General features: G+C 48.7%; 1 protein-coding gene across 1 annotated transcript in view; it reads right to left on the bottom strand.

Annotated features, from left to right (window-relative positions):
- Positions 1 to 9,416, bottom strand: part of CD79B (CD79b molecule) — a 24,505-nt gene extending 15,089 nt beyond the window's left edge. Inside the window, exons 1-2 of the mRNA XM_032768357.2 lie at positions 9,244 to 9,416; positions 6,348 to 6,389 (exon numbers count right to left, since the gene is read on the bottom strand). Of these exons, the coding sequence (XP_032624248.1) occupies positions 6,348 to 6,389; positions 9,244 to 9,337 (136 nt within the window). The 5' untranslated portion in view covers positions 9,338 to 9,416. The remainder of the gene's footprint in view (positions 1 to 6,347; positions 6,390 to 9,243) is intronic.
- Positions 9,417 to 9,936: the final 520 nt, after the last annotated feature.

Raw genomic sequence — 9,936 nt, forward strand, 5'->3', positions numbered from 1 at the left:
TAGCTCGTCTCAACCTCTGTACTGAGTTTAGCACTGCCCAAGCTGGCTTACAGAAGATTTGATGTGACTGGAGGGAGACACGACTGGACTTTTCCCAAGGTCGTTGACCCCAAACCAGCTGCTGGGGAGGGCGATACCGCACTGCTAAACTAACTAGAAGACTTCACCTGGTGCCAGGCAGCCCTTATGGACTGGCACTGCCACAAATGCAAATCAATAACAGTGTTAGAATAAAAGTGCTAATTGAGGGATAAAATTCATAGACCAGTGTTTCTATAGCTCCATCTCCTCCGAGAAAAGAAATGCTGCAGTCCCAGTCAGCCTGGGATTGGCCTTGGGCGCCAGAGTAACACCTGCAAAAGATTGCATAGGTGCTCATGAGACAGGAATGCCTAGGAGGCGAGATATTCCTGGCCCCATGTCTTAGCGCTCATTGATAGTTCTCTTCATAAGGGTAAAAACACAGTTTCATATTTCTACATACTTGGAAGTTCGCGAATAGTGGTGACTATATTGTGAACCAAGGAACCTTAAAGTAGCTCAGTGGTCCTCCTACTGTTATATGAGAACACACTGCATATCACTGGCGAAGGGGCACGAGGCTTCTATGTATTTTTGCGCAGCCGCCCACGCGATGGCAGTAGTGGCTTTCTGGCAGCACACCTGTGGAGGTCCACCCAGTTACCGCCTGCGTTCGGCCGTTACCACCGGACTGAATTGCCGCTGAAGCCGTGTTGCGACCGGCAGGTACCTCCGTTACACATGCTTGAGCAAACCTGTACTCTTCTCTCAGGCAACCGGACCACACCACGCCGCCCGCCGCTTGTCCGTACCCAAGGCGCGACGCTTTGGTGCCTGGAAGCCGCCCCTGCATATAGAACTGAGAGAACTGAAAGCTAAGGACTAATTTGACAAATAATATACGTTTAATCCTTTATGGTGTCTTTTGCGTTTTGATATCTTGTTTAAGCTGAAGCTTTAAGCTATAGATATGCTAGAGTGCATAGTGAAGATACACAAGGTGCTAGCGGAATAGAGGCCCGGATTTTGTTCTCTCTATCGTGACCTTGCTCGCAGTTATAACAATACATTATGCCTGGTTGATTTTCTGTCTTTTCCAAATTATTTGGTCTGTTTTATAATTTTATGATAAGGCAGGGGTATTAACTTTGGAAGGTGATAAAAAGTTCAAATGAACTAAGAATTAGCAACTTGAACTGCTTGCTTGAGAGGAAAAAAGCGTCCTGTAGTGTTACAAATGAGTAGTTGGTTATTCATGATTTTCTGAACAAGTCTGAATTTAAATGTCTATCTTATAAGGGAATAATGAATACATCTAATTTTGGGCTATCCCAATACTTGTGGTATCAATGTAACTACAGATATTTAGTATTCTAACTTGTTTAAAAATTCCTATGGACTGACTTTCAGTACATAGCACAGTTATGGAATTCATTGTTGATACAGCATGGCCACGAGGCAGCCATAAGGAGTGTTAGCAGTGCGGGCCTTAATTCCCTGCCCAAGGCAGGAAGGTTTGCTTTAAGATTAACTAGAACAGCTTGTGGCCACTTAGAGCACCGACTTCTCTCAAGTTAACGAGCCACTAGCTCTCGACTCTCTACTAGAGCTGCAATCCAGTTAAGGCGCAACAACCTGACTTCCAAATTTGATAGAAGCACCTGACCTTCAGTTCAGGAGCACCTGACTCCAGTCATGGGATATAAGCCCTGCTTCAGTCAGCGTAGACAAGGGTGGTTAGTTGAAGAGACTAAGTTGGATTGGATCAGAGTGCAGATTGCAGAAGAGAAGAGTTTGTCAAGAGAAATAGAAGGTTTGGGAGTGAGGCTGCGGTTGATTGGGAGCCCAACAGAAACCCTAGGTAAGGGGCACAGGCTTGTATAAGAGAGAGGCGAGAAGCCCTTCACCAAGGCTTTAAGACGCGGTTTATGTAGAGGAGTACAGTAACCCAGGGGAAGCAAGAAACGCTTAGTCAAGTGGTTCGACCACCAACCCAGGGCCCTGGGTTTGGACCTGGAGTATGAGGCAGGGCCCAGGTCCCTCCCTTCTCCACTCCCCTCCTTTTCCATAGCGATTACTTAGGTGAGTTCGATTATAGAAGTCTGGATTCAGAGTGTCGACAGCATATCGCCTCCTCCTGCGGGCTAACCTACCCCCAAGAGAACTTGGAGTATAAGGCCATTCTGGAGACAGCATTACGGATGATTCGCCAGAGTAACATCAGTACCGGCAATTTGCCCACACGTGTGCTTCCCTCGCCCCTGCAAGAGGTTGTCACGACAAGGTGGTGGATCCTGCGCTCTTATTGCATGGTGACAATAGCCAGGGAGGAGACATAAGCGCCACCACCACCCTTTAAGTAATGGACGTACGTGGTCAAGGCCCTTAGTAATACATGCCACCGCGTGCCCTCCTCCAAGCAGGAGGGCTCTACCAGGGTCCAAGAGGACCAAAAATCAGCTCGCGTCCCCAACAAGAGGCGACCTAGATTGCTAGCAAGAGACATAGGATCCAGCTGCCCTGTCTGAAGTCAGGACTGTACAATACAACGTAAGACCGAGCCCTGCTGAGAAGAAATCACTCCCCCTATATTCCAGATGAAGACCCTTATGAACCAGAATCACTTGTATACGGGTGAAGGGACCCGGACAATTCTCCAGGGTGTCTGTTCCCCATTTAGTCTTTATCAACTTATAAATAGCTATCCAGCGATGATGTAATATGGAACATACCTAGCTGGCTTTTGAATGGCAGAACAGTCCGACTGCGGTAAGACTCGAGGCCTATAGTGGCCCCATGGGTCTGAAAGGAAACAATGGTTCTGGAATTATTCCTTCTCCCTTATTCCTACTCGCTCGCTGGGAAGCCCAGTAAGGTTCTTTAATTACAGATATGTCTGCAAGAGCTGCAGTCAAGACTTTTCCCTGCTAAAGAGCAGAGGATCCTTGATGCTCATTGTCTTGTTCGGCTCCTTGGTAGTCCAAACCACACAATGATTCATAATCAAATACAATATCCCCTGGCAAATCTATTTCTCTAACGTCTTATTCTGCCCCCTCTACGTAATGTATTTTTGCAGTGACCAACTGAACCATTTATTTCAGCTGGCGACTACGAGCCCAGAGGATTCCATGTTAAGATAGGCTGGAGTGATAGGAAATTCCACAGCTGAGTGAACGGATTGACTACCCTAAGGCCGAGTAATCGCATTGTGTCTTGTTTGACTTGATCCACCTTGACCCAGGTAACAGAATGGCTGCAGTTGCTCCTTAAGCCCATAGCTCTGAGCTGAGACGACTGCATGGAATTATCTAGTTTTAACACCACAGGGTAACATAAATAAATTTTGGCATTCTTCGAGAAGTGATATTCAAAGCCAGCTGTTCTAGTTAATCTAAAGCAAACCTTCCTCCCTTGGCAGGGAATAAGGCCCCCTGCTAACACTCTTATGCTGCCCTCTGGCCATGCTGTATCACAATATCCATTCTGTGCTTATTCTGAAGTCAGTCATAGGAATTTTTAACAGTTAAATACTAAATATCTGAGTTACATATACACAGTATTGCATTTGTATTCAATTATTCCTTATAAGTAGCATTTAATTCAGCTGCTTCAGAAAATCATGAATAACCACTACTCATTTGTAACACTCAAGGACGCTTTTCCTCTCTAGAGCAAGCAGCTCACAGTTGCTAATTTAGTTATTTGATTTTATCACTTCCCAAGTTATTTCTGCCTTTCATAATTATAAAACAACAAATAATTTGGAAAAGACAGAAAATCAAGCAGCTAAATTAGTAACTGCGAGCAGTTTACGTTAGAGAGGAAAACCCTCTATTCCTAGCACCTGTGGTATCTCACAGCACACTAGCAACAGAGCAAAGCTTCAGCCTTAAACAGTATCAAACGAAAAGCACCATAGTGTTAACGTTTATTGTCAATAGTCTTAGCTCAGTTCTCCAGCATGCAGGGGCGGCTCCAGGCACCAAGCGCGTGCCTGGGGTGGAAAGCGGCGGGCGGTGGTGTGCCGGTTGCCTTGAGGGCGGCAGTCAGGTTGCCTTCAGCGGCATGTTTACGGGAGGTCCGCCGGTCCCACGGCTTCAGCGGCAATTCAGTGGTGGGTACGCCGAAGGCGCGGTACTGGTGGACCTCCCACAGGTGTGCTGCCGAAAGCCACCTGACTGCCATGCGTGGGGTGGCAAAATACATAGAGCCGCCCCTGCCAGTATGCAGTGTGTCTCATTACAGTGAGGGGCACTGAGCTACTTTAAGGTTCCTTTGGTTCAAAATACCACCATCGCGAACCCAAGTCATTGAAATGTGCACTGTGTTTCCCTTTGATGAACCATCAATGGCGCTAAGACAATTGGTCAGATCTCGCTCCCAGCATTCCTGTCTCATGAGCAGCTCTGCATCTTTTGCAGGTGTTTTGGTCCCCAAGGCCAATTCCCAGGCTGACTGGGACTGCAGCATTTCTTTTCTCGGAGGAGAGGAGCTATAGGAAACACTGGTCTATGAATTGACCCTAGCACTTTTATTCTAATCACTGTTATTGATTTGCATTGTGGCAGTGCCCAGTCATAGGGCTGCCTGGCACCAGGTGAGTCTCTAGTTGTTACAGTACGTATCTGCCCTCCCCAGCCAGGCTGGTTCTGGGGTCAACACCTTGGGAAAAGTCCAGTCGTGTCTCCCTTCCCAGTCACATAACAGACCTCCTGTAGCCAGCTTGGGCAGTGCTACTGTACAGATGAGACTCTACCTCTGCCTGTGTAACTCAAGTGGCCGGTAGTTACACAGCTCCTCTCACTGTGTTTTATTGTAGCACCTAGAAGCCCCAGTCATGGCCCTGCTGGGCACTGCACAAACCCAGAGTAAATCACTAATAGATCTTAGCCTCCCAGCACCCCTGAGCGGGGACTCTGATCCCCATTTTACAGAGGGGCAGCTCAGGTGCAATGCAAGTCAAGTGAGGAGGCCGTTGGCTGATATGGGAACTGAAGGGAGATTTTCTGTACCCCAGTCTGCTAGACCATTTGCCCCTCCCAACTCTGCATCCAGAGAGCCAGACAGCCCAGGGTGTGTTGTCCTCCATGCTGCTCTGTGTGCATGTCCCCCGGGCACTCTGGGAGAGCTGCCCTGACTTTCCCAGCATGCGCTGGTACAAACACTGTTCAGCAGCATGGTAGATGTAGACACATGAATGCGGCTGTGTTATCAGTTGTCTGCATGGGAAGGTTGCACTGATTTAAGATAAGGAGTGAATTTAAACCAATTAAGTAAAACCAATGCAACCCCCTGTGTAGACATCCTTATTTTAGTACAGCAGCTTTTTTCAGCTTAGCTTAAGTCTATGAAGAACAGGTTTAAGCTAAAGCAAAATAAGCCATTCCCTTAAATTGAAATAAGAGCATCCTCACAGGGGGTTGCATTGATTTAATTAAATTGGATTAAGAACAGATTTAAGTTAAATAGTTGCAACTTTCCCATGTAAACAAGGTCTCAGAGCAAAACCAGTTCAGATACAAATGTCTTCTGTGGTTCCCCTCCTCTGAGGAAATCGCAAATTCTGTAGCCAAAGTCCACATGTGACCAACAAGTGGAGCTGAAGGGACTGAAATATGAGGGGAAAAATGCAAATTTTACAGAGGCTGGGAATTGCTTTCACATTACTCGGGCTATTCGAAAAGGAACATATTGATTATAAATTGTTAATAGAGAAATGAGTAGTGGTTTGGGTTATAAGTTTTTGCAACGGTTTAAGCATTAAATATATTTAAGAATGAAATAGGTAATTTACCATAATGGGAAAGAGATAGGCAGTAGCTAGGAACCTCAGCTAACTCATCCTCTTAAAATATTTCTAGGAGTAGTTTCCATGTAGTGTTATAGGAGTCATTTGGGGTATTTTAAAATCACTTTCTATCATTACTAATTCTATTTGATTAGCTGCTTTTCTGTTTTGTACTTTGCAGCATACCATTTCATCTTTTTCACTGGACTGCATCTATGTAATTACTCTGTTGCAGAACAGAGTAAAAGAGATCCAGGTAATGACAAATCTCTCCAGCCCCTAAGCTCTGAGGGTCAGACCCTCAGCTGGTGTAAAGCAGCACTCCAATGGAAGATCTGGCCCTCAGGGTCTACCAGGTGGCTGCAGCTGGGGACTACAGATTGGAGCCACCAGCTGAGTTTCAGCTTTAGAGGATTTTCGTTTTCTCTTAACCTTGCAGTATTTTCAGTGAGGGAGGAGGCACCTGAGAGGTGCACTAGGCAAAACACAAGCATCACAAAGGAGAGGATTCACTGTATTATACAGCCATACTGACCTGACTTCCGCAGGGTGGTGTTTCCTGAGGCTGAGATCTCACCTGAAAGACAGGAGAAGAACAGAAAAAGCAGCTCAGGGTTAGGGTTAGTGCCCATACAAGTCCCTGGCATTTGGAGGCTCAAGGTGCTATGGGAGCCAGGGGCCTGACTCTCCTAGACATTCTGGCTCTAACCTTCCTCCACGGCAGCAGGCAGCATGGGTTGGAGGATGTGTCTGGGGCTGAGGGTCAAGTGGGCTCCAATACTGACTCACTGGGTGGCTTTGGGGTGGGGGAAGGGGACAGTCGTTGCTCACCTATCTTCGGTGGGTGCCCTGAGCATTAACTATCTAATGCCTGTGAGCACACACCACACTGAGCAACCATGGCCCCGGGGCAGGGCTGCTCCAGTCCTCTGTCACAGGGCTGAGACTCAGGGCAGGAGGCAGCCTGGGCCAGTGGTTAGAGTGCTACCCAGGCCTGGGGCTTGAGTCAGCTCAGGACTGCACCATGCTGGGGTTGATACACGCCGGCTAGCGTGGTGGTTTAGCCGCTAGCCTGGGCCTTTGGAGCCTGGGGGCCGTCTCTTGCTCTGCTACAGACCATGTGAACTTGGCCCTTGGTTCCCCAGCTGTAAACCAGGGCCGAGGGGCAGGGCTGACGATAAAGCCTTTAGCATGTGAGCCCAGCTAAGCACCCCACCTCACGAGCTGCTCTAGGGTCCGGCCCCAGCATTACAAAAACCAACTTTAACAGACTTGTCAAGAGAAGTGGAGCCCATAGGCCAGGAATTGTCTGGTCTCCCTGCTGTGACCCTCAACCCCAGGGCTGCCTGGTGGGGGGGGGGAGGGGGACAAGTGGGACAATTTTCCCCAGGTCCCAGGCCCCACAGGGGCCCCCATGAGAATATAGTATTCTATAGTATTGCAACTTTTTTTTTATGAAAGGGGCCCCCGAAATTGCTTTGCCCCAGGCCCCCTCAATCCTCCGGGCAGCCCTGCTCACCCCACACCCCTCATATGTCTTAGGGCCTGCTATATGGGGCCACTCACAGAGTTAATCCAAATTAACTTCTACAGTGAATTAGTTAAACTGTATTTAAACCCTGTGTGAACACTCTGATTAGGAATTAAAGTGGCCTGAATTCGGTTTAGCTTAATTGACTTGGAAGTACAGACTTGTTTCTTTGGGGCCCAGCCCAAGTCTTTCTATTGGGTATGCAAAGTGCTAATGCATTGTGTAAATAAACCATGAACATGGCTGTGTCCCCCAAGAGGGCTGGTGCAGGACTGGAACGCAGGGTATGGCTGCACTGCGATAAAAGACCCACAGCACGGCTGCGGCTGCCCCATGTCAGCTGACTCGGGCTCATGGGGCTCTGACTGCGGGACTAGAAAATGCAGCGTAGGAGTCTGGGCTCCAGCCCTAGCTGGAATGTCTACACTGTTATTTTTAGCCCCACAGCCCCAGCCCGAATCAACTGCCCTGGACTCGGAGCCACGGGTTTTTATCACTGTGTAGACACACCCTTAGACTCTAAGCAGCAATTGTGCCCCTACATCAGCAACCCCCAAAGTAGCCCGCAACTCTGGTCCCTAGCCGGACACCTCCGCCCTGCAATCTGAGCTACCCAGCCCCAACCCAGCATCTCCCCTGACATCCTGCAGCGGCTGCACCACTTCCCCAGTGGGGCAGATGGGCAGGAAGCACTGTTCTGTTTACAGAGTCGCTCCAGTGCACAGCTCGCTCCTTTGCTGTATCTATGAAAATTGATCTGGGTGGTCAGGTGCAATCTGACATGTAGCTTTACTCCGTGGTTGTCTGCCAGCTCCTCGCCCATTTCGGCTGTGGTAATAACAGTTCAGAGTAATGGTTTAATCATAGAAAGTGAATGTTGACACTCTATAGCTGTGCCCCTGCTGTTCACCTTGTTTGTGAAAGTTTGTACAAGCGGACGCCTCTGTGTATTAATGTTCCCGAACCACCTGTCATCTCCTTCTTCCATGGGAAGAGAGGGGCTTCCAGTTAATCTAAGCACCAGCTGCCCAGGGCTCATGCACTGCTACTCCAGTCACATTGGACAGCAAGTTGTAGCTGCCCAGCATTTCTCCTTTACCAGCACAGCTCTGGAGGGGCTCCAGCTACATGAACAAGGGAGATGTTACACCGCCTACTTAGCAAGCTTCCCAAGAAACACTTGGCAGGGTCTCACTTCTCCTACCTGGTTCCCCATCACCGCAGCATCTGAATAGCCCCCAAGCTTTGGTGGCTCTAGCCTCCACCTTGGGAAGCAGGCCAGGGCGCCAGAGCCCTTGTTCAGAACACACAAAGACAGGACATAACTTGGCCAAGGAATGCAGGATGCCTGTAGCACAGCAGGGAATTGAAGCTGGGTCTCACACATCCTAAGCCAGGGACCTAAACTTGGCACCAGTCGTCTCTCGTGGGTTAGAACTGCATAGTCCAACAGTGAAAACGCCACTGTCGCCTTAGTAAGCAAAGGGCTGAACCAAGCAGAGCCTGGACATGCCAAGGGCATCACCTAGGCTAGTGATTTGCTTTCCCTGGGGTCCCACCATGCTGGGAAGCCCTGAGGCCAGAGTTCCTGCCTTGCTGCGTATGCAGTGAACGCCAGGCCCTGCCTTCCTGGAAAAAGTTTACTGTGTGCAAATGGATGCTGAAATGATTTGAAAGATGGAAGGCCTTTGGGTTGAAAAGCTTAGAAACAAGTTAGTGACATTTGAGATCCTGTTTCCAGGTGAAGTTCTTTAGCATTCCAATCCAGGACCAGGTGCAATGGGAGAGCTTTCAATACTCTGTTGGCAGAATCTGCATTTAGGAGCAATTCCCATAAAGAGTTAATGCTGACTACACCAGCAATAGCCCCAGTAAGATTAAAGAACTGTGAAAACCCTACCTGAGATCAGGACTAACAGGCAGAGCTGCATGCGGAGAGCTGCCAGACTCTTGCAGAGGGAAGCCATTTCTGAGATCAAATGGTCGGAAAACATCAACACTCTGGCCTTGTGCCACAGCTACAGAAACGCTGCTAACTCTCCAACTAGCTTCTTCTTTAGTGCTAAAAATTACAATGCTTTAGCGAAGCAAGACAGGACTTTCCTGTCGATGTAAATCAGGCCCTGCCGGGACAGTCCCAGGGGCTTGGTTTAGCACAGACTCAGATATGGGCTGTGGCTATGCAGTTGAGTGCATCTTCTCCACCCCTGGGTCAGATGCAGAGATGTGTCAGCAGGAGCAAGGGAATGTAAATTAGTCTTCCTTCGGGTCACGCTACACCAGAGTTGGAGGTGTGATTTCCAGCTCAAGGAGCCTGGCCCACACTAGCTTTGACCGTGCTAACGTACTAACTGCAGTGTATTCATGGTGGTGGGAGCAACAGGAGGGCTCATCTGGGACTCAGGGCAGCCAGCCCCTCCTGCCGCTATGCTACACATCTGTGTTTAGATGCCACCTTGATCAGAGCTAGCGTGGGTATGTCTCCTCCAGCTGGGACAGACACCTTCCCGCCTCAGTGCGGACAGACCCTTGCACACCCACAAAGGTGTAAGTGACGCTAATGAATCCTCCTTAGCCCAGATCCTCCTGCAGG

The sequence above is a fragment of the Chelonoidis abingdonii genome, chromosome 21 (genome assembly GCF_003597395.2).
Source record: "Chelonoidis abingdonii isolate Lonesome George chromosome 21, CheloAbing_2.0, whole genome shotgun sequence".
NCBI classification, from domain to species: domain Eukaryota; kingdom Metazoa; phylum Chordata; order Testudines; family Testudinidae; genus Chelonoidis; species Chelonoidis abingdonii.